Source organism: Microchirus variegatus, assembly GCF_963457635.1.
Source record: "Microchirus variegatus genome assembly, chromosome: 23".
NCBI lineage: Eukaryota > Metazoa > Chordata > Actinopteri > Pleuronectiformes > Soleidae > Microchirus > Microchirus variegatus.
Genome location: NC_139824.1, coordinates 6,432,831 through 6,458,848, shown reverse-complemented (window position 1 = coordinate 6,458,848; position 26,018 = coordinate 6,432,831). Strand labels below are relative to the sequence as shown.

The 26,018-nt window shown below is 41.8% G+C and overlaps 1 protein-coding gene across 1 annotated transcript; it reads right to left on the bottom strand.

Annotated features, from left to right (window-relative positions):
- Positions 1-2,265: 2,265 nt before the first annotated feature.
- Positions 2,266-25,771, bottom strand: ttyh3b (tweety family member 3b; the record flags this gene model as incomplete). The annotated part of the gene is made up of 14 exons (XM_083909138.1): positions 2,266-2,457; positions 4,740-4,815; positions 6,219-6,392; positions 8,098-8,234; positions 8,320-8,412; positions 8,559-8,651; positions 8,784-8,839; positions 10,122-10,197; positions 10,334-10,406; positions 10,930-11,025; positions 11,355-11,575; positions 11,671-11,782; positions 16,533-16,729; positions 25,646-25,771. The coding sequence occupies 14 exons, from the start codon at positions 25,769-25,771 to the stop codon at positions 2,323-2,325; spliced, it is 1,665 nt and encodes a 554-aa protein (XP_083765264.1). The 3' UTR covers positions 2,266-2,322.
- Between the last annotated feature and the right edge of the window lie 247 nt (positions 25,772-26,018).

Genomic DNA, 26,018 nt, shown 5'->3' with positions numbered 1-26,018 from the left:
TTTGATTTTTACAAGACAGAGGAAAAAAAAGCCATGTTGGGATATGAAGAGTGTTTTTAAGAGTTTACAAAGGCCGTTAATCAGTGACTCGTCCAACAGATCTTAACAATGTTTGCATCAATGGTGCAAAAAACATACACACACTGTAAAATACTAGACCATAGGTAGCATTGTTACCATAACATGGACATTTCCTTTCTAGTAAAATCACACATGTAAGATTGTCTCGCTATTACGAGAAGTGGTCATTGATTAATAATAAAGTATTTAAATGCTGTACAGGAATGGTGGCTGAAAGGTGACTGAATGTCGAGTATCTGCTCACTCGGCTAACTAGAAGAGATCTCTCTGAAACGCAGCTACTACCTACTACATTACCCATAATGCAAATGGTTACCAGTGTGATGTCACAGCTGTGGGGGGCGAGGGAGTGCAGCTACAAGATGTGAACGTGATAGAGGACTAAAGCAAGGAATGCTGGATGTTATGTTTAGTTCTGAAGCGGCGGCGTGTGCGCGTGTGTCAGACGAGTAGATAGGCTGACCCTCGTCTGCAGCCAGTCAGACACATTGATCACTAACACTTACACACGGTGACGCTGAGATAGAGCAATAGCCGATCACACTGCAGTGATGTCACACACTGTTTCACAACTACAGATTTTATACACTGTACACAGAGTTTTAGAGCCGGAGGGGGGGGGAAAAAACCACTGGCAGTGTTCCCGGCAGTGTTTTTGCTTCTCCATCACACAATGTCACCTTAAAGAGAATTTGTGCTTGTGGGTTAAACAAAAAGAACAAGATATCTCACTGCTGGTGGCTAAAAGTTCATCCACAGTCACCAGTTAGGAAAATAAAAGCATCGAGACAGAAAAAAAAAAGGTGAAGAGTACATGGTCACAGTATTACATCCTGAATGTCAGATGATAAAACAAAGAAGAAGAAAAAACACCTACTTTACTTGATTTTGAAATACTTAATGTAACAGAACTGGGACGTGTTGTTTCAGGTTTTGGGGCACAACTTCCATTCAGTAACGATGCAAAGCTGCGTTCTGCTTTTTTTATGTTCCTGATCACATCCCTGAATGAAAACAACATGTTCTAATAAAAACTTTAACGTCCCTTCTCTGTGCCGATCGTCCTCTATGACCTTGAGTAGCGAACTTAGCACCTGGCAAAATGTGGAGTCGCAGTTATCTGTCCATTGCTTCTCCTTTCAAGTGTCTTTTCTGTTCCCTTTAATTTACAGTGGCAGAGAAAGCATTCCAGGATTTTCTTCCCTTTCGTGGAAACATCTGGAGGCAGCAGGAGAACAGAATCAGGCATTCCTCATATTCATTATAGAGTTTTTTGGCACCGGTTGAGCCTTCTTGTCCTTCTTGTATCTTCCTCCATTTCCCAAAAAGCTTCAAGGAAGTTATTCCACCACAGGATTCCTGGCTCGTATTCAAAAATGCATGAACTGAGGTGCAAGAGAGAGGCATGGATACACTTTTGAAGCTCACGATTCAAGTCTTAGACAACAATGTTAAGCTAAAGAGAAAAAGTGGGTGTGCTGCTAGAGTTTCTATCTAAACATGGCTTTCTAATGCACTTGTTATTTATACAGATGACTGACCATTTAGACTGTGAACGTGTGTGTGTGTGTGTGTGTGTGTGTGCGTGTGCATGTGTCTGAGATACAGCAAATATTTCCATGATAAACACACAACACACCACATTACCATGATTCAACAGTCTACTTTTCATATCAAGTCAGAATAAAGCTATTTACAGCTCTGTACAATGTGTGTGCGTACCTGTGTATGCCTGTGTGCGTGTGTGTGTTTGTGTGTGGTCTAAATGTACAAGTCTCAGGGGGTTGAGCAGTAGCTGTCTCCATTGGGGGTCGGTGTAGAGATCTATCCCAGTGGAGGAAGATGAGGAGGTATTTGGAGAGTACAGGAAGAAACTGCGGAGAGGGAGCCAGGCTGTATTTGCTGAGAAATCTGGGTAAGTGAGCTGCTCAATCACATAAGTCGCGGAATGAGCAGCTCTTGATGTGCAGACAGCTTTCTTCTTCTTCAACTGTGTTGTAATAACTGTGGATGAGGAGAAGACACTGATCTTCACATCTTCAAAGTGCAGTCCTTTACTGAGGTGCTTGGTTGATGTTTTCTTGCTTGCTGTTGTTGTTTCTGGTGAATCTGTGTAAGTGAACCTGTTGCTGCTCAAAGCACTCAGCTCTGGTTGAGCTACGACGAGTGCCATGTTGGGTCTTATTGGCTGTGAGAACTAGACTGAGGCAGTGGCGGGGTGAAATGATGCGGCTCTAGTATCTAGTGGACTGACGACTGTGGTCGGGCAGTGGGGTGAGGCCGGCTGGCTGGGTCCAGTTGGTCGTTGGGAACGGAACGTCGGTTCTGGTCTGGTCGGTTAGTGGCCAGGTACTTAGCTCTCATACTAGAGGTGTACTGGAGAGTAGGTGAAAGAGAAAAGAGGAAAGACAGGGTTATGAAAGAACACAAGAGGTAGACATTGGGATAAGAGTGGGAAACAATGAGAAGCAAGAGGGCGCTTTTCCACGACACAGTTCCAGCACAACTCAAGTCAGGACGACTCGACTCTACACGTTGTTTTTTTTTTTTTTCTATTGGGGATAGTACCTGGTAACTAGTGCTTTTATTGGCACCTACTCTGGTGAGTTTTGACAGACAGACATTGATAGGGTGTTGTCAATGGAAGAGCCATGAGCGCGACGTCTGACAAACCGAACAATTACGTACTGAATGCATGTATTCATTTTCAACATTTAGTAAGGAAATGTATAATATCTCTCAAGTGACAGCACTGCTGAAAGCGGCAATCTAAAGCCACATCACAACCTCTTCTGCTTTTTAGTCCAGTGACTGTGTCAGACTGAGTCTGTGCTCCGGTCATGCAGGAAGTCCCGAACAAATCTTTTGAATTAACTAATTCTGATGACTCAGTGCACCGAAAATAGCTGCTTTACTAGTCACTAGTTTTGTGTGTTTGTGTCACGTATATAAAACAACGTCACGGCTGCATGAAACTGCAGACTCCACCCACGTTGAGGAGGTACGGAAAAACCGAATAGAGTTGAGCGGTGCCGTGTCGTGCTGGAACTGTATAGAAAAGACATGATCAATTATGAACATACAATAAAATAATAAGATGATCAGATCTTATTTACACTGAAGAATAAAATAATTGAAATATGTACATTAGATAGATAAAGAGATTCAAGTGATAGATAGATAGATAGATAGATAGATAGATAGATAGATAGATAGATAGATAGATAGATAGATAGATAGATAGATAGATAGATAGATAGATAGATAGATAGATAGATAGATAGATGACAACATGTAATGCAAACACAAACGTACACAGGAACAGTTATAGCAGAAACTATATGACCAGTCATTTGGACAGCCGGGGTGTTTGATTACAACAGTCATTCATTATATCAGAGATGATTCAATCTGAATGGAGTTATTATTGTCAATTAGCAGATGCAGTTTTATTTTTGTCAGTAGTTTCAAGTTAGTGCTCTAGTTCTGATGTAGTGGGTTAGCCTGGTATGAGTTAGTGGTCTCTTGTGAGCATCTACAGCTTGGAGGTCTGTGGTTTCCAGGTGACTACAGACGACAAGAGGAGTAGCAGTGCTGCACACGAACGACGCCCCAGACTCCAATCGATAGCCCTACCAAAGCATGAGGAATCTCTGCAGGAATCATTTTATAGTGGGAAAAATCGTGTGCTCCTGTGGCTGTTTGAATGGTGAAGGGTGGGAGGGGGGCACAGACACAGAGGACACACACACACACACCTTGACCAGAGAATGCACACATAGACACAGTGTGGGAACAGGGGGAGGAGGAGCAAGGACTTTAGGGATTTGGGCTCAAGTTCAGTCAAGAAATTATCAGCTTTCTTGCATGTTGTGACCACGTTGCGAGGAGCAAAAAACTAAATTCAAACAGCTGTGCAGAAGTAAGGAGTTACGTTTATCGACTACATTTTGTCAGTCCACAGTTTCGTTGCTTGAAAACAGTTGTTAGTGTATGGAACAAAATCCACCACTATAGGCCCAGCAGCACCTTGTCTAAACCAAAGAGGTCATCCTGTTTGTAATAAAAACTAGGTGCAGTTCAGACACAGCCTGCTTTTACTGAAGGAAATGCGTGATACACAACAGCACTACATGTTAAAATATTTGTAAATAAAATGTTTCAGGTGCTTTGCGTTCTGTATGTCCTCTCACACTTCACTGACGGCCAGAGTGAAACCAACCAGACGTTTTACATCAGAAATAGAGAACAGCTTTTTATCTATGGTGTACTAGACTGACACAACAATCACACTTAATCAAGAGTCAAGCGTCTCTTTTGATGTAAGTGCAGATCCAACAGTCAACGGGCTTCTTTTGAAACATCCAGGTGATCCCAGGCTGCCAAAATGACCTTCATGAAGGCGTGATCCATGATCCCTGTCTAGATTTAGCACAGGGGGACACTTGCAGTGGTGTAGGGACTACCTTCCAATATCCACAGTATGCATGTGCTAAACGTTATCAATAAGATATGATTACATTTATTATCAATGTGTTTCCTTGAGCACATTTTGAAAGTTTTAAATGCCATCTCTGTGGTTGCAGTGGTTTCCCAGCAATACTGTGGGTATTGGAAGATAGTGAAGGGAGAATGTGTTCTAGAAAGTGTGCACTTACAGAGGGTGGAGGGGACTCCCTGCCAATCAGGGGGGTGTTCTCACACCGAGGGTTCTGAAAGTTTGCGTTCTGGCTCCTGCATTATAGAATAAGAGGTTACTGCATGTAGTCACCCACTGCCACTGGTGCTCGGTCTTTGAACTCTTGACCTTGATCTGATCTTGAATACAACTCATTGATTTTCTGACAAATAGGTAGTAATTACAAGTCAGGGACTTATGCTTGAAAGCATACAGCCAGGGGTTTAACACCTCTGCCACAGGCCAACGTAGTTATCACTCTTTTTTGACAATGCACAAAAAGAACAACATTTGCTGGGACGCACTCGCAGTGAAACCCTATTTTTCTCAGTGTGGGGACCTACAAGCATAAAATAAACGGAAATTAATCTTCAAATGTAGGTACAATAAAGAAAGACCTACTTCTATCTGAAAAGACCCAAAAATGTGGTTCATCAATTGGATGAAAGACAACATTATTGAGGTTTCGGCGTTCTTATCGTGCTAGCTTAATACAAACCCAAGCAAACACACTATTCATTATTTAAAGCTGATTTTGTTTTGAAAAGCAGGTTCAGCAAGTCACCTATACTTTTTTAAGACACATATTTGTTTCTGTGGTTATTGCTTCAGTATTTTACAAAGAGGAATGATGTATAGTTATTGCACTATAGTCTAAATATTATTGTTGATAAATGTCAGATTACACGAGAAGTAATCTTATGCTCAACTATGGCTAACTGATGGCAACAAAAAAAAACATTCATTTGGAATAAAGTCATCAGTATTTTTAAATATGCTGGGATTTTTGATGGTAGAAAACAGGAAACTTACTTCTATAAGAGTTTTCTACTGCCCTGCATGTTCCAGTTGTTCCCACACACCTGATTCAAATAATAAATAATACCCATTTATTTGAATCAGGTGTGTTAGAGCAAGGAAACTTGTTTGCCTTGTCGCTAACACTCTATTGTGCTTAATTATTGTGCGGCCAAAACAGAAGCAAGCAGTGACATATTTAAGGTATTTATGCTTATTTCTCTTCTGTGTTTTTTGTTTATTCAAAGCAAGCAGTTGCAGTCCTGTGGCAAACTGTAACAAGTAGCAAGCAGGGTGAAATGAATAACTTCTGCTGCAGTGAATGCAAATCTGAATTGATAACTAAAAGCTAATTTGCTAACATTGTGGACTGAAACTGATCGGCTGGTGGAAATAGCAAGCATCTAATTTTCTATTAGCACCAAAGGGAAATCTAATAGAGGGTTGTAGCTCACTGAGAAAAACCTATTGCTGACATTGAGGTACAAAGGTCATGCAAACCATACATAGCAATTAACTGGCTATTCTCACTTCTCATATCACAGGCAGTGGGCGCTGCTTTGGTGCTTGTCTGGGTCACAGTGGGACCAAGCATCAGCTGCCTATGGCAGGCAGTGTATTGATCCTGCTAGCCTCTAGCTGGCAGTGGGTGCTAACTCACATGTATTCAGTGACGGGGGCATTGCTGACAGTGTGGGCTGTAGCGGGCAGGCTAGCTTCGCTACCGTAGCTGGAGCCACAACTGTAGAGACTGGGCATGTGAACGCGGTACAGGTTATCGTGCACACCGCCACGCGAGGCGCCCGACTCGTCCTCTCCATCTTCCTCATCCGTCCTTCATTTGGTCAGGGAAAAGGCAGGGCACAAGAGGGCATGATGAGTAGATGGGGGAAAGGTAGAGGGGGAGGGAGATCCGAGAGAGACAACAGAGTGTAAACAAGTGGTTGTAGAGGAGGTTAGGAGAGGGGAAGGTGCTCTTGTACTATGAGGAGTTTCCTGATGCAAAATACTGGTTAAGACCATGCCTTCAGCCCCGAAGCAACTGAACAAGGTGACAAGGAACATGGGCAGAAATTCATCTACAAAACAGGTCCACAACAATAATTACATTAGTGTCTCTAATATTACAACACAGCTCATAGGAGACCATTGTTACTGCTGGTTTGTGTGATACATAATATTAAACTGTAAAAAGACAGTGGACTCTGATATTCTCTGAAAATGCAGAAACATGCATTGTCCATTTCTTTCATGCAGTCATCCTCTACTGACATAAAGGATTCACTCCTGGCATTTACTCTCCATTTTAATTTGTTCAAACAATTTAATGATTCAAGAATCCACTTTCTTTGATATATTCATGCAACTCTGTGTGGCCCATGGAATTTAAAGGAAAAAAAACATTTAGAAAAAAGGAGAATAATATGGCTGGTTGGGGCAAACCATTTTCAGATTTAAAATGGTCAAAAACCATAAAAGAAAACAAGAAAAAGAAAAGCAACGTAACACAATGAGGCATCAAATTAGAATGTGCTGATTTGGAAGTTTGATCACTGGCTACAGTAATGTACTGGCTTTGACAGTTATTGATCAGTCACAGACTACGTGTGTGCAGGTTTATGAAAAATGTTCATATACCAATAAAGTCACAACCTGCTGGAATTGTTTCAAAGATGGAGGGAGCTGTTTGAAGAATAATGCAGTAGTCGACAACAGAGGCAAAATGGTCTAGATGTTACAGCCCTCAATGGCCTCTAGATGGAGCTCATTTGACCAAAATAGAGTTTAAGTGAGCAGCCCTTAAAAAACACAGCTGCAGCACAGTCAGCTACAGCAACCAATGAGGTGGGCAGTTATTCTAGTTTAATGCAGAGACATTATAGATTATTGACACCTGCTGGGACATTAGATAGGTATCAAACACTATAACACAATCATAATGGCACAGCTGTGTGATATACATCATAATTTAACTAATTCAATTAAGTGAAACCCATCACATATACTGATGTTTGATGTTCAGACTAGAGCTTTTATACCACATAATTGTTTGTCTAAATGGTTATGTGAAAGGTCTGTTTATTGAACCATAGGGTCGGTCACTTCCCTCAGTGTCCGTCGTTATTCTCTAAAGCCCAAAACATTTCCAAATCAGGACTGGGAGAGAGAAGGAGGGGAAGGAACAAAAGGGGGGGACGTAGTGATACACAATCGAGCGAAACACTGGTTCTCCAAGTCCAAGGCGTAGAAAAGAAAACGTGATAGATGTACAAACATAAAAACAAACATGATAACAGCAAACAATAAAATAAAGCAACAGAAGACATGATGGATGCAAAGACAGGCAGAAGATGCACAGAAGGACAGGACAGCCCAGGAGGCAAATACATTTAAAGTACATGCATGAGCAGCAGAGACTCATTTTTAAATCCATCCGCTGAATTGAGTCAGACAATGAAGACGTTAGAACTGGTATCATGTCAGGTGTTAGTGTACGTGTTCATTCAGTGTGCGTGTGTGTGTGGGTGTTTGTGTATCACCTCTTGCCAGGCCAAGTATGTGGCACACTGCACACAATGGAGGAGAACATCAGAGCAGTGACGAAGGAGAAGAGAATCAGGTAGATGAGACCCTCAACTCCGTCATAACACAGGCCTGTTAATGCCTGAACATAGTCCTGCAGAAGAAGAGAGAGGAGAGCTGTTAAGAAAGATCTGCAAGGACTTCTCTTGTCTCCTAACACAACAAACAAAGTGACTCACCATGTGTAGGCTGCGACAGTCAACCAGAGCAGTCAGCTGGTGAAGTCCAACCTCGGTGGAATTCAGCACAGATTGGATTTGCTCGAGACTCTCCTGAACAGAAAAAAGCTAAGGTTAAACATAAGGTGCTCAAATATTAATATCCACCCTCATGTGCATCCACATACACCAGATAGACACGTGTGTCGGACACTTTTGTAAATGCACACTCATCACATTCCCACTCAAGTGCCCAGTACCTTGGTGTTGGCATAATCACGTGTTGCTGATCTCAGTAGCTCTGCCACATCATCCTGCATTTCCACCAAAGCTTTGTGACTACCTGACAGCCTCTGCAACACATAGGACAGAAACAAAAACCAACACGTGAATCTTTTGCTGGTGTCACATCGAAGGCTGAGGCCAGTAAATGAGCCGTTTAGTCAAAACAACAATGAGGTTGAGATGGTGGATGGTGATGTTACCTGCTGAAAGGGATTGATTTGTCCAGAGCTGCATCTCAGATAATACTGCAGGATATCTGTGAATAAATACAGACATGTAAATATACAGTTAAATGAAAGACAGGCTTGTAGGTTTCTTTAGACGTGTAATTGCAGTCCGGCTCGGGCACAGCTGTGTGTTTTTATGTGTGTTATGGAGGCAACATCTGTGCTCTACAACAGAGAAAAACTGACAGACAATAAAGCTCAGTATGTGAGTGCAGAGAGAGAAGGGGAGTGAGGAAGGGAGCAATTGAGAAGTAAGGAGGGATATAAGAGGATGAAGAGGGAGAACAAATCAGATAATGAGACAAATTGAAAAGGCCAAAATGTACTCTGAACATTTTTTGTGTTTTTGTGAGTTACTGATGCACTGCAGTCAGCACAGACAGAGTAAGAGCTTTTAGATTCTAGAGTGTCAGTCAAACACAATCCCCTTGGATACACTCACACAAACACACACATACTTGTTTCTTAAAATAGAAGCAAACGTGTCAGGGTGAGACTGAGAAAGCTGACAGTGTTAAAACCAGAGTCTATTCTGTGTTTACATCTGCTTATTAATCAGCATCTGCATATTAGAAATCCATTGACCAGACTTGTACTGTTGCTTCCTGCATCATTTAACAATTAAGGAATTTAGAATGCTATTCATGATATACACTTTTTGTTTTGCAGTGGAGACACTAACCATTCCCAGGGATCAATATAAATCATGCAAATAATACACATAGCATGTTTTCATATGCAATAATGGATTGTTTCATAGCGCCACAGTGATAATGTCCGATTAACTTATTAGGTAATAGGTGATACATTTTCTTTGTATTATTATTTTTATTATTATGTGTCATCATATTAGCTACTAAACTCATCACAAATAAATTAGTAAACAGAACAAATGACTAATAATAATTTAAGTAAGGGAATAATCAGTAAAATCGTCTGAACAACCTTAATCAAAAACCTGGATTATATTCTCACTCAAATCTAAAGAAACAGACCAAGTCTAATATTTCGGCTTTTGTCTCCTGATGTGTGCCTAACATCTGGTAAATGTTAAAACCCATTGTCACCGTCACCAAATAATGGTTCTATTGGATCTTCAAGGGGCATTTGCTATTTGTCCTCAAAATAAAACTGTCAGAGAACAGAAAATTACATTTTATTATTATTATTTTAAATACAGATACATGTTTGACCCCTGGGAACTATTTACAGTTTGAAAATACTTTAAATGGGTTTTACAGCTTTACAGCAGAAAAACCTTAAACATGGCAACTTTGTGCTGACTGGTCCTGTGTCCTCTTCTCTGCATACCTTGGTCGATGACAACATTTTCCTTGGTTACCCGAGTGATGTACGTATCCGGGGAGACGCAGAAGTCGCTGGCTGACTGTGGACAGGGTAAGCACACATGACACGTTAGGCTACAGTAACATTGTCTTTGAGCACACTTGCTCAAGCAGTGGGCAGGGATTACATCATTGCAGAGACTCAGAGCTCTGCGATGTTGCCATGGTTACACTTACTGCAGCCACAGCCAGTTCCAGGCCGAGAGACCCCCAGCTGATGATCAGAGTCAGAACCCCCAGCAGACACACACTGAAGGACAAAACAAAAACATAATTTTAAGTTTATAAGTTTGGTACACCAACATGGTACAGATGAATTCTAATGGACAGAAAGTCCATTCAGATCTCGAATTAACAACCTTCCTCAGGGATCCAATCACCATTAGCGTACAGCTCTAAGAACCGACAGTTCATATGTAGTGTTAAAATACAACCTGAATGCATCTCCTGTAACCACACAAGATCTGATCACACTTCCCCACTTTATACTGTATGTAAAAAAACAAGGCTGTCATTTATGTTTAGTAAAACCAAATGACAGGGTTGTGCATCTTCACTGGTCACACAATTCAATCTGGTTATAATTATCTTGTCAGTTTGATTCGATTCTGCATCTGAAATCTTTTTAAATTAACGCACATGGCCACTTCTTCATTCTCATCTCTCTACAATTGCAAGGAACATTTGTCTGTCTGTTAATTGCATAGCTTTTTTGCAGTTATGCAATTAACAACTAGACAGGTGATGATGATGATGATGTGAAGTAAACCTACCCAATCAGAGTTCCTCTGGAGTTGCGTATCAGTCCAAAAAGCACCAGAAGACAAATGAGTGCATCAAAGAGCAGCAGGCTCAGGTAACCCAACCACCTGTAAATACACAGACAACCATACAGTGTCTCATACAAACAGGGGATATGCTAATAAAGACAAAAGTACAACACAGAGGCAAATACATCAAAGGGTGATAGTCTTGAGGGACTGAGCTAATGAATCCCTTAAAATGCACCATGGAGGACATTTACATACACACCAGGATCACAATTTACTAGTTAATTGGACTTATTTGGACTTGCCATTTAATTTACTGGGAGTCAATTATAATCAATCTTGAAACAATATTGAATGACTGAGAAAAGGTAAAGTGATTGGTCTTAGTTTGAGATGGCAAAAGCTATTGAAAACTTATACGCACTAACCTGTAAAAGTCAAAAGCCTCTGTCTTGCGGGCCAAATCCTCCAGAGAAATGTCAGTGCTGGACCAGAAAGGAACATCCACCATCAGCCTAACAAGTTCATCAAGCTGTCCCTGTAGCTTTTGGACAATGGACACGTAATCTGCCTGCTCCTGGAAGGTGGTCTCCAACTGGACCAGGTTCTTCTCCACAGTCTGGTTTAATGCTGAGGCACTGTCAGACACCTGGACTCAGATAAAATCCAATTAAAAACTGCTATCAGTCACGTTTTTACTATTTTTGTGATTTTTGTGATTTTGGGAATTGCTGAACAACATACCAATTTCTCCACCCCAGATACAGTGTGGTTTGCATGGCGGAGGGAGTATGCCAAGCGACTGGCTCCATCACTCGACTCTCCATTCCCGTAGAATCCAACAGCAATGCCAGCACTGGAAGGTGGCAAGAGTTAACAGAATATTAACCATTGGGTGGCATTAAAATTATCAATATGGTCAAATAATGTTTTTACCATGCACATTAAAACATGAGTTATTACATGTAGTTCTTCTATTTACCAGCAACAGGCAGCACTGAGCTGGGGGTTCTTTGTTATGGTGTCATCTTAGGGCCTCAGGCAAGCACAACACACTCACACACAATAATTGGGTCACCAGACCGAACATAACATGGGCCATTGTGATACATGCCTCAATGTCTTGAGGTTCGTGGCCCCAACTCTCTGTCTTCTGAACCCTACTGTTTCTTATTGCTTCTTAACCAGGTTCCCGCTGAACATTACCCCTCTCCCCATACACACACACACACACACACACACACCATCACATCTAACACTGCACACATATTTTTTCTCTCTTCATTTTCTTCCAACTAACCCTTCTTTCCTCCCCACTATGCTTTTATTTTCTCACTCACACTGTACATTTCTAGTTGCCCCATCCTTCCCTCCCTCCCTCCCCTTTGTGTACTGTAAGTGTGCGCATGTTTGACTGTACTCTTTTGCAATAATGCTGTAACATAACAGCCGACAGATTTGTAGCGGGAATTTATGTCCCTTGTTAAGGCAATTCATTCTAGGCCATTAGACCTTGAGTAGCCCCGCATTACACACAATGATGTGTGTGTCTGTGTGTAAACACACACTGTGTAGGTGAGTGTTTTTGAGTTTTATGATGGACAATAAGCATTAACGTAACAAGAAACAACAGAGGGAAACAGGCTTGGCAAAAGAAGCAGAATAAAGAATGTCATGAAGACTCTTTTGCACACTGATGTAAATACATCTCTTTTATCTGTCCATTTCCCCGCCCATCTCTGCCTCCCAACATTCTCCACCATCTTCATTGTCACCTTAACAATAAATCATCTCCCTCCACTGCTGCTTAAATATTCTTTTCTTCTCTTCCTTCTCACACTCTTTCCCTGCTCCTATTCTTCCCCCGACCTTTGTCCTCCTCTCAGTTTCCATGCATTTTGTCACGGTGGTTTAATACCTGCAGCTTCTGTCATGGGATTTCTTGACTTTATTAAACAGCAGCTTAAAATGTGAGACATAAACAAGGGGGTTACAGCAGGGCCAAGGTTCAGAAGTCACATAGTTGACTTCTCATTTTGAATTTGAGAAACAGCTGTCTGTTCTGTGTGATGTTAACTCAGAGAGACAGTGCAGTGCTCAAGTCTCTGTTCGTCTCCATTTTCAACTGGAATGGACGTAGAACACTTTATGCAAAAGGCCACAGTATACTTCTCCGACTTAATAATGCGTTATCCAACTGCGTAACCACGGAGACCCCCTCGAGCCTTCATAGTTCTCTGTTGTGGTACCGGATACTCACTGCAATTTTCCACCCGATCAGTAGGGGTCGCTACGCAAGGTTGTTGTGCTTCTTGCTACAGTGAGCAATGGCGTTTGAGAGAGAAAGACTGTTGTTGTTGTTGCAGCTAAATAACATTGAAACAGTGGCCGTTTCGCACCTGAAATAAATATTTTTCTGTCCCGGAACGCGGTTTTAAGCCATTTGGAGTCTAAACATGTGGTTTGTGTATTAAGATATGACGTATTTATAGGTTGGCAGTGGCGCGGTGATCAGCTCCGCCTCTGTGGACCCTCGGTGCGCACAGTGGCCGGCACAGAGCAGCGTTAGCTTGGCCTGTCCTGAGGACCAATCACAGCCCTTGCCGTCTCTGTTGTCCCTTGACGGACACTTAAAAAATATTTAAAGCAGCCGGAGATGACGGAGAGGCTCTCCGGCGACGTAGGGGTCTCCGTAACCTACGTAGAGCACTTTACGCAGGAGTATACATTGGGCTTTATTCAATGGTAACACACCTTCATTTACACTGAGAAGTTGTTGTCTGAGCAAACATATCTGTCTTGAATGTATAGGTTCCCTAATATCTTTTGATTTTAGTAATACTATAATCATTTAAAACAAAAACAATAGGGACACATGCAATTAACCGATTATCAAAAATTCTGTTGACATTTCTTTTAGCAGTTCACAATAATGTAACAAAAGACAACCTTACACAAGATGCAGTTTCTTTCTAAACACACTGCACCTGCACACAAACAGAGGAAGTCCATGTGTGGCTGTTGTTGTGCCAAAAATAAAATATGATGTCATATTAAATTGTGGACAAAGAAGCGCATGCACACGCACGCATGTGCACACACGCACACGCACGCACACACACACACACAAACACACACAAATCAAATATTCAAAAATAAATATTATAGCTAACCATAAAATATTCAAGCCAACAAAAACACTCCTCAGCACTGAGTCACGCGAACACATACACAGACAGAGAGAGAAGAGCGAGAGAGAGAGATAGCTCCCCCTGACTCTATAATTCATTTCTTGTCTCTGCATCAAATCTGCTTCTGTCTCCATGGCAACCTTTCTAGGACAGGCAGAAGGCTGAACATAGGGAAATAATATAGTGCAAAAAACAAAAGAAAACGGGGCGAAAGTCGGGATAGGACCTGAACACTGATGACGGAGTAAATAAAAGAGCTGTTTTCGGTATCTATATTTTTTGTGAGTCCACATAGCTCAGCGCCTCGTCAATATACACGTTGCTCTGCCACTGGGTCGCTATAGGGTCATAGACCTTATCCTCATGTGCACAGTCTTCAGTGTCAGATAAACACAAACAGGAGTTAACCACCTGGCAACCACCTGTTACACTAGGACTGAATGGACTTGAGCAGTGATAATGCACAAACGGCTGATGTTGAGAGTGACACCCCTTATCTCTCTCTCTCTAAATGTCAGCTTTGTAAGAAGTGAGAAAAGTGGCCCTATTATATACATCCATCCATTATATAAACCACTTATCCGTTAATGGTTACGGGGGAGCTGGAGATGGATAATCCCAGCTAACATTGGAGAAGTGGACAGGTCAGCAGCCTGTCAGAGAGCCAACATACAGAGACAAACATCCATTCACACTCCAGTCAACTGAACCTCAATCTGCATGTCTTTGGACTGTGACAGGGAGCCCATGCACACACAGGGAAAACATCATCTCCACAAAGAAAGGGCCCACTCGAACCAGGATTGGAACCTTCTTGCTGTGGGGTGAGCTAAGCAACAGTGCTGACCACCATGTGCTGCCTCCATGTTTTCTGTCTGATGGAAATACAGTAAGTTTTTGACAATAAAGGTTTGTGGTTCTTTCAAAGGTTTCCTCAAATTACGATCCCACCCATTTCTCGTTATTTTCCCTTCATCTTCCCTTATCACAGAGGGGCATACTGATCAAATGTACAATGATTTCACACCAAAACGTTGATACTTCCAGTATAAAATCATGCTACAGTTGTTGATCGACTTTGCCATTTTAATTGGACTAACACCCTTGTCCCGCTATACAAGCGCAAGCAAGCAATTGATTTATTTATTGATTAAAATCACCAATTCTAGGTGGCGATATGTCCTCTTTTAGATTGTAAGTATTGGGCATTTTCCAGTTTCCCTAGTACATCAGAGACTGTTGGTGAAAATGACTACATGCAGTAATAATTCAACTCCAAACCACATAATCTGAGCGTGTTGAGAAATTAAAATTAGTGTAATACTATCATGTTTTTTTAAAAGTCCAGGTTAAGTCAAAGTAGCACAATAATGTCTTCTTTCTAACATCATGTATCGGTGCACACAAACGAGATCTCCATAATAATCAATCTTTTTTTCATTGAAGATCAGTGACGATAGAGAGGAGGTGACAAGAAACAGCGGTCCCCATCTTGACATAAAGTTGGGGCAAATTAAGTTTTATGTTCAATCCCTGACCTCCCTGCTGCTTCACTCTCTGTTTTATGGGCTTGCTGGTGGAGTGGAAGCACATAACAGTAAAAGAAAAGCTTTATAGTCTATGTAGTGGCAAAAGCAGAAGGAGACATTGACATCAAAGCCTTTATCTCATTATATTTGTTTTTAACACAGCAACTTTTCAACCTCAGCAAACTGTAAAAGTTATTTTTTCAAACTGACTTTTTATTCCATTTCTGGCATTTCCTCACAAAGAAAACATAACTTTTAATCCAAGGACATTAACAGTACCATAAGTGCACAGCAACAATGTGTTATTATGGGAAGCTGTGTGACTCAGACAAAGTTTTATGTGTTGTCCAGTTTTAGTGACATTCACAGATGTGCAGCAGAGAAAAGTCTGGCCCTTTTCAAGTGGACTGCTCCAAGATTCAGTTAATGAATACAAGGTATTTTTTTAACTGATTTTAGAGCTTGGAAAAGGGGACTTTTGAAAGCAATTTTGTCCTTAAAGTGATTTTTATTACATGATTATTAATTGATTATAAACTACTCTGATTGATTGAACAGTTTTAGTGTTTGTTTTAATAATTAAAACAAGCTATCTGATTTTTCAGCTTCTTGTTCATATTTTTTTCTGATTTCTTTGCTCCATATAACAATGAAAATGTTTTTCATTTAGTTTTTTTAGACAAAATAAGACATTTGAAAACATCATCATTTTCAGTGGTCAACATTTTTCAACATATTCTGGCATTTTATGACACTCTCAACACATCACGCCCTCAATTTTCTCACCTTTTACCACATTATTCCTTTCCTGCATAAAACAAAGGGTTTCGCCTTCAAATGCACATCATTTATAACGTGTGTTACTCTTATGGGAACAACCTCTCACCTGCAGACGAGTGTGGCAATGATGACGCACCAGGCCGTGCAGCAGCAATCAGGACTAGGCTGGTGAGAGTGCGTATGAGAGTGCGAGGATTCATCTCTTTTGCGTCGTCGGCAGCAAAGCCAAAACGAGTAGAAGAGGAGAAAGAGGAGGTCCAGGCCCAAACACAACAATGCCAAAGAACCAAGCAGCAACACAGACTAAAGAGAAGAGGAAATAAGACACACATTGTTATAGGTGACAGGAAATTCACAATTACATAAAACCTCTTTCAATTCTTATTCTGTCACATTGTGGGATTGATTCATTCAGTACAATTCTTGATCATTTCTGTATCACAGGGAGGCGGACAGTTTCGGAAGTGAGTTAAAGATACAGGAAGTGCAGAATGAGCAGAAACCAAATACAAAGAGACACCACATGATTGAGATTTTCCTGTGTAGACAGACACACACAGATAAACAAAGTGTGTTCCTCTCTCCAGCTATTTGAGGGCAGAACCTAATGTCTGTGAAATGATGATATGATATGGATGGATATTTGATGGATACCATGAAAACCACATTTGCATACCATCAAACATGCACACCTCTACAGAGTGAGCGGAAGCAATGCTGTTGGAGACCCACCACACAGATCACAAACCCTCTAAACGCTTTGAAGTGCAAAAGAGGAAGGGGTGGTGGGGGTAGACAGATAGAGAAGTGAGGGGGTGTATTTGGAACAAAAATGAAAGAGAGAGGTTAGACAGACAGAGTGGAAAGAAAATGACTGAACTGAAAATAAAAAGGGAGAAATGGATAGACATCGATGAGGGCTGTTATGGCAGTTTGCCAAGAACAGACGAAATCTTGTTTTATCACACACTGCAATGTTGGTTTTTCTTTCCCCTTCTGGACTTGTCTGGAAAAGTCATTTGTTGCGTGCAAGGCTAGGCAGACACCAAGGTATGTTTTCCGTTCCAACAAAATCTCTGCTGGAACACTTTAGATGCAAGAATCCACCATAGTCCTTCAGGGGAATCCTCAATGGATGATAACACAGTCACACTTCAACTCACAGATCCACCAACACTTCCTGGCTTCCTAGGCGTTCTAAACTGCTGACTTTTCTACTGACCTCATTCTTGTCTCACTACCAGCCAGCAATTTCCACACTCATACATACTGTATGAGCACATGTATGTGCCAAAGCTACATCCCAAAAACATATGACACCTCCAACAATGAATGAATGAATGAATGAATGAATGAATGATTTGTTTATTTCGGGCATGACAGTTAAGCCCAATTTGTACTCCTGCGTAAAGTGCTCTGCGTAGGCTACGCAGAGTCCTCTGCGTCGACGCAGAACCTGTTGTAGAGTCTCTGCGTCGTCTCCGGCTGCACGGAATATTATTTAAGTGTCCGTCACTCCGTCAAGGGACAACGGAGACGGCAAGAGCTGCGATTGGTCCTCAGGACAGGCCGAGCGAAGCTGCTCTGTGCCGGCTCACAGTGAGCACCGAGCGTCCACAGAGGGCGGAGCTGATCCCCGCTGACTTCGTCGCTGCCGAACTATAAATACGTCATATCTTAACAGACGCAGCACATGTTTAGACTCTGAATGGCCAATTTCTCGCCTCAAATTATCTTAAAACTGCGTTCCGGGACACAGAAAAGTGACAAACGGCCACTGATTCAACAACAACAGTCTTTCTCCCTCGGACGCCATTGCTCACTGTAGCCAAAAGCACAACAACCTTGCGCAGCGACCCCTGCTGATCGGGCGGGAAATTGCAGCGCCTATCCGTCACCACGACGCAGAAGTATAAAGGCTCGAGTGGTCTACGTGGTGACGCAGACGGATAACGCATTACGCAGTCGGAGCAGTATAATGTGGCCTTTAATCAACATCTGCACACATCAACATTTAAATTCATACACATGACCGAAAGGGAAAGCGGGAGAAGCAAAGCTTATCTAGTCCCGCCCCCACAATCACAGCAATCAAACGTCTAATAATATATGTGTTGTGATGGGTCACAGGCAATACAGTTGGGACACTCCTCTTATGGTCTATAGCCACAATAGATGACAATGAGCTACATGCATTGTGCATTTGAATGGGCTGGAAATTCTTCATTCTTGAAATATTGCATTCGTTTTTACACCTAGTGACACCGAGTTTTTAAACCAAGTTAGGGTGGGAGATCATGTTCTGGAGCATTGTTTAATGTGTTGCTTACACTTAATTAATTAATGCATTGTCACAAAAATGAAAACTGTCAGTCACCTGTGGAATGGACAGGCCTATAAAAACACCATCCAATCATATTGAGCAACCCAAACAAATTAATTGGATCATGATGCATTACATATCAACAGCAATTGGTGCGCTTTATATATTTAATCAAGATCGAGAACTAAGTCCCAATATTTGCTCAACAGCAGTGGATGGAACAACACATAAATGTGCAATTTGAGTTTGTCAATGTCTATGGTTCAAAATTAAACAGTGTTATGTGTACAACGGATTTACTGTGAAACAAATAGGACAGAAGTGCTATTAACGGTAAAAGTAGCAGCGTTTGTGTGGTGGCAGTCATCTTAAAATCCTATCGCTTAGTTTCCAAGGTGAAAATTCAAATTAAGGGGGCGACCCCCTGGAACCAAAAGTATGGATCAAGTGGTGCTGTCAAGAAATACTGCAATCTACACTGAGATTTAGGACTTTTAGTGTGAAGTGTCGTTACATCTGATAGGATAATCCCTATTCCTGACAATGACATGATTAACATTCATCCATCCATCCATCATCTATACCATTTGAATGTTGATGATCACAGGGAAAGCTGGAGCTAATTCTGGCTGTCAATGGGCATTGGCAGCCTCTTGCAGACTCAGAGCCAAGCAAGCAACCATTCATTTTCACAGTGACATAACAAGGGGAAAACTCACAGAAAGGCATTGATCAAACTGTGTTTTAAACAAAGAACCACAACACCATGGCGTGCTGCTCTCCGTGACATCACACAGCAGATATAACTGTTCAGACCATCCAAACCAACCAATTGACAGCAGTTCCAATTGATTACTGCTAACATTTTAACTTGTTTGCAACCTCTTTTCACCACAGAGAAAATGTTCTAGTATATCTTCTAGTAATATTCAGATCTAGTATATTATGTTCATCTGCCTCAGATTGTGCAAACTCACAGCTCTCCACATCTTAGCTATGTCCAGTATTTGCATAATTTATAAGAAACTGAGGGCAGACATGGACAAAATCCCTATTACACACATTTGAGGAACTTTTTTTTCAAGAATGTCTGCATGTGACTCTCTTTAATTGAACCCACAATTGAAATTTAATGAGTTCTTTCCACGCCCCACGTTTGTTGCAAGTCTGTTGAGTATGTTTTCCTGCTGATAAACAAACAAACCAACAGACCCAGGAGAAAACATAATCTCCTTGGAGGAGGTAACAATGCAGCGTAATGACAAGGTCTGCATTTAATGTGATCTGTGTCAGATGTATAACTAGGCCAGCAAAGGCTAATGTATCAAATCTGTAGGGGAGGGAGGAGGGGTTTCATCCGATCCAGTGAAGACAGTGGGTCAGTAAACAAGACCATTACAGCAGATAAGATACAACACATCATGGGATATGACCTGATGTCCATCTGACAAGTGACAGGAAAGACAACAAAACTCAATGTCTGAGTCTCTACTAAACGCATCAATACACCTGTTGGATCTACTTCTGGGTCCAAAGCTAGGAGATATACAGTACATCACATCAATTACGGCTCTACTATACTGTAACAGCTTGTTTTAAGATAATTCAGTGAATTTATGTGAATATTTATTACTGCTCACGATAACTTCCTTGTGGGAGAGCACTTGGTAAGCCTGAGCTGAGCCAGAGGAAAGCAGATGATTGTTTTTTCCTCCAACAGGTTGAAGAAGATGATTGAAGGAAGGGAGGAGGGGATGCTGGTGGGAGAGGAGAGCAAGATAAGCTCTGCGGATTCCTCCTCTGGTATTATCCTCTTTTATTATATATAAGGCTTTGCTAGTGACAGAGATGTTATGTTAATGTGCAGATGTACTGTGCTCCTCTAATGTATTGTTGAGCCCTTGTGACTTTTCACCATATACCGTTAAGCACATCAAGCTTAGCAGATTGAGAATAAAAGCTCACGCGACAGTATATAATGCTGGATGTTTTCATGGCATCATTTCAAATCATGCTAGAGGAATGACAATGACACAGTTACTGTGATATCGCCCCCTTTACACCTGGCATTAAAAAGAGTTTAAGGACATTGTTATCCAATCAGCAAAACCACTTCGGGAGGTGGTCGGAGACACATTTTGACTAGATTGAACAGAAGTGTAAATACGATGCATCTCCGCTGCACCCACAGCAACTAAGTGGAGTGGAGGAACTTGGTGGCTCTAAACACAGCTAACATGACAGAGGCGGCAAAACTGCACAGTCTCCTCTGCTTTTGTTTTCCAGTTTTACGCTTGTCAAAGACGACTTCTTCCCAATCTTCAAAAAAGTAAAGAGGAGCCCATTCAATACTTCACGCGCTGCAAACGTTGTTGTTGTTGACGTGTAAGCGCACAGAGATGGAGGTGACATAAGGGGGGGGGGGGGGGTGACTGTGATCGGAGAGAAATCGGATCACGATGTGGCCACTGAAGACGCATGTTAATACCAGATGTAAATGCATGTGGTGATCACAGAAAACGCATTCAAATACCAGCTGTAAAGGGGGCTATAGAGAAATTAGTAAAACACCAGGAAACAAAGTGTAATATTTTGTTATTTCAGCCAAGGTTAACAAACGCACTCTCTCTCCATCTTCTGCTTTCACTTTGTCCAATTCAACCAAATAGTTACAGTATGTATGTAAATGTGTGCATGAATACAGCATCTTCTGTATTTTCAGAAAATCTGGCAACCACACCCCTACAATGTTTTCAACTTGGATTGCAGGAACCCAGTTTTAAATGCTAAAGACCACTGTTATACATATTTCACTCTAAATCTAAAAAGAACTGCATTTCATTTCATTTCCAACATTTCTGCAAGAGTATCTGGAAACAAATGAGTAGCAGGCCATTAATATTTTTAATCTTTTTAAATGTTGTTTTCATTATCGGAGTAATTGTTACTTGAAAATAAATGTCCAAATCACAATTTAAAGTGGCCAAAGGTTTGAGACCTTTGATGTAAATGATATGTAAATGTAAACACTGGTGGATAGAGGATGTTACGATGCATACTTTTTAAAACTCAGTATTACTAAGTGGAAAAGAAACTGTAGAAATGTCCCACCCTCTTAAATCATTCCCCCCATGGTGGCTGCAAGATTAACTGACGGGCTGACAAACCATCACAGCAGATTAAGTGTGGATCAATTAGTTAATAATAAGCATGGTGAGCTTGGCTATGCATGTGTGTGTGTCTGTGTGTTCTTGTATTTGTGTAAGATTCGATGTTACTACAGATCAGCTTGCAGGCTGGAGGAGGGGCTTAAAACATTAAACACCCAGGCACAGTGATCTACTTTCAGTCTGTCCATTTAACTGTGTTTGTTTCTCTCTGTGATTGAGCTGACAGGCTCAATCACTTCCACTTCAGTGAGTTGTCCTTGCCCTCTCTGTGCCTGTGTGCTCCTCTGTAGTCTGGCCTCTCTACTTCTCTCCCCAGGCTGTCACTGACCTCAAGTTCATTCTGCTTATATTCACCTCACCAGTGCTACTGGTGCAACTCACTAACTGCAAAACCTTAAACAGGCTGAAAATAAAACCAGATTTAAAGCTGCAGCTGGTAACATCAGGTGATTTTTGTTGCTGTTGATGTTATTATTCTGCCTCTGTTAACTATTTGCAATGTCCCTTCATCTGAAACTGGGGTCTGTCACGCAATACTATCAGAGCTGACTGAGGGAGCGTTTGTGTATACAGCAGCACAAAGGCGAGCGTTTATCCCATCAAACTGCTCAAATACCAGGTTTTTTGAGCTGTAAAATTAAGTTCTGAAACTTTCATGAAGGACTTTCCAGGACCAATTCCCTCAAACTCAAGGACCAAATGTGCTGACACAGCTTAAGATGGGAGAGCAACCTGTAAGAAGTTATTCACCCACGGCATTTATTGATTTGCAGCACGCTCTGCAAGTGATTGTCCTTGGGATCTTGGTCAAGCCATATCTTGGAATTTGCATTTCCCTGGCTCTCTCTTGCTTAACGTTACTCACTCATTGTTCTGCATGGAAACTCGCGTCAACGACAGAGATAGACAGTGTCCACAGCACCGTAATTATGACTTGTTTGTTCTGCGTAGGCCTAGTCTACTTACATCAAGCAATGCAGTGCATGAAACAGTAGGTGGTGTTGCAACAAACAAGGCCACATCGGTGGCAAGAGACATTCACCGAAATATCAAAACTTATTTCTTGCACAAAATTGACTTTTCATTTGTCTTGATTTTTTTCACTACAGTTTCAAAAGGCTATTTTTGGCACCTTTTGTCTTTGATGCCGTCTGATTCTTTTCAAAGTGTTACAAGATCATTTCTTCCACTGTGAAAATTGTAGTATACAATTCAAAAACACCAATATACTGGCTTACTTTTCCACAGCTGGGATTGTGTGTGTGTCATTACAGGTCACATGATTCCTCTGTAATGTTCTGCAGCTGTTAAACTGTGGCTGCTAGCTGACACTGCGATTCTACCGTAGTACCAACAGATGAACACACAAAAAAACGGTTCGGCACACATGCTATTTCTATGCCTTTTAGCTCTAAAAAGCCGCAGCATCCCAAATAAAGTCAAAGTCATCAGGGACCACAAGCGGTGGTGAGTGAATACATAACAGATTTGTTAGTTTTAGACAAAAACTCCTGAATTAGATGGAAAAACTAAGAGAGTGAATGATCAGTGAGGGGCATGGTGTGAGAAGAAAGTTTTAAACAGCTTCAGAGCTCAAGGGCTGAATACAAATGAACCTGAGTCAAATCACAGCACAGAAACACAGAAGAATCTCTCTCTATTGTGTGAGAGTGTGTTTGTGCATGCACGTATGTGTGTCTGTGAGAGAGTGTGTGACGTTGTGGTATGGTGACAATCTCACTGCACTGAGTAGGACCTTGTTTTCGTGTGTGTGTGTGTGCGCGCGCACTTCTCAGCTGGATGAGTGGATGCATAAAAGCCTTTGAGACAGATATACTGGGCCAATCTAAAGACGGGCTTCAGTGAAAGAGTGAAAGAAAGAAAGAGACCATTCTTTCACAAGAGACTACAGCCCTCCCCTTCCTACTCTTTCGCTCCCTTCTCACCCCCCCACCAACCGACCAACCTCCTTCTTCTTCATCTTCTTCTCACCCTCTACCTCTCCCTCCCCCCATCGTGTCTGAATTAATGATTTCCCCCTGAATAGAACCCATATATTCACAAACACAAACACACAACCCCTGAGGGAGATCTGGGACCTCACCTCCACAAACAACACTAAGTGCTCAACATGCACAACAACTGTGCCTAAAAATAACATGCAAAAAAAAACATGTGATCGTAGTGCAGAATGATCAGTGACATAGAGACAGAGCTGTCTGCTAAAATATGTCAGGATGTAATCAGTCTAAAAAGGGGGTCCTTAAAATTCCACTGGTGACACACATTAACACACATACACACAAAGACCCTTAGTTAAACTGAATAGCCTGCAGGAAGTGGTTATTTGGCAATTTAGAAGCACCTCCCATGGTTCATCGAACCCTTTCTCCCCCTTCTTGCCTCGAATCAGTCTCTTTTTATCTTCCTCACTTCTCCTCCTCTCCCTGTCTCTCTCTCCCAGTCTCTCTCTCACTAGTTCTCCTCTCCCCTCTTTGTTCATGGCCGTGGGTTCCTTCCCACGCTTGGCTCTTGAACTTGCACGCCCTCCCTTCCCATGTCTGCAAACTATACTGTGGGCTGATTACAGCAGTGCATGCAATGTGGGACTCTACACAACACACCTCAGCTTCATGAGGGTCACAGAGACTGTGTTTTCAGCTGCAGAGTCCTGGGAATTACCTTGTTTCAGAAATCTAACGAAATGCAGCAAAAGTGGGTCAAAGCCCCTGCAGGATGGAGCTGCTCTTGGAGGCAGCGCGGCAGACTCCGGGTGTTTTATCAAAGAAAGACTGCAATTAGTATGCAATTTTTATCCAATAAAATGCGATGAATGTCAATCACAGGTTTCCAGAGCCCAACAGCATCCAAATGTGCATGTTTTGCCCAATACACGGTTGAGAGTCGATAAAAATTTATGAAAGCTTTGTTAAGTTTTTTTTTTTGGGGGGGGGGCATCGATTAACTGATGATTAACAGACTTTCCCAGAAGTTTCAAGTTATGTCTATTTACTATTTGTAATCATGCTTACAGTAGCTAATTCAAATCTAGCCAAAAGTAGGAGGAAACATTGTATACGCTGCAGTAATAACAAAAGAACAAATAACACGATGGCGTTGGTGAGGATGAATGCTGCAGAGACTGATACAGCAGGTACGAACCACACAGAACCACAGCACGATCCATCTCACTGTCCATCTCCATGCGATTGTATTGCAGAATGATCAGTGACACATAGACAGAGCCATCCACTAAATCAAATTTCTCCTCTGCATGTATACTCGGACTCGGCAAGTTGTATGGTTGCCTGTCTTAGTCGGACTATGGTCTTAGCTCGATTAAACTGTGCCTGTAAACGTACTGAGTGATAATCACAGAGTCGTGAATGGCTGATATTAATCTCACAACAGCCTAGATTTATATTGCAACCATTAAAGGTCCTAACTAATCAATTAATAACAATGATAAAACTACTAGGGGTCAGTGGCTCAGTCAAGGATATTCCTCAGTCTCTTTCTCTCTCACACGCACACAAAGAATTGATTGATCCACAGAGGGAGCCCACAACTCTTTGGTGGCAAAGCAGCATCAGTCACTACTTGGCTACTCTGCTGTGAAATTACAGTGTGGGAAGGTGGCAGGAGGTAGGAGGATAAGGTGACGCTGCATGATGAAGATGATGAATTCTAAAAGGGAGGTAATGATTCTCTTTGCACTTGTCTTACCTTCTGGTACTCAGAATCCTCTGGTCTGAAGTCACTGCTCACCAGCTGGAATTCGAGGTTGAAATGAGGCAACCGGTGAAGCAGATTCACCCACCAGGGTGGGGAGTAGTTCACTACGGCCGCCATCCTGACGCAGCTACCTGACGCCGGCTGTCACTTCGCTCTGATAACCCAATTCCTCACGCAGACACTGCAAAGAAATTCACCAAAGCTGTAAGTTTGACAGGGCAAAGAAAGGTCTTTCCTGCACAATTCACACCTCCTGTCAGGACCGATTTACCAAACGAAATAATGAAGATGAGGTTACAATGTGCAATCCTACACTGCTGACCACTAAAACCTCAAAAACCTGCTTTCATAAAGTGCAGAGATT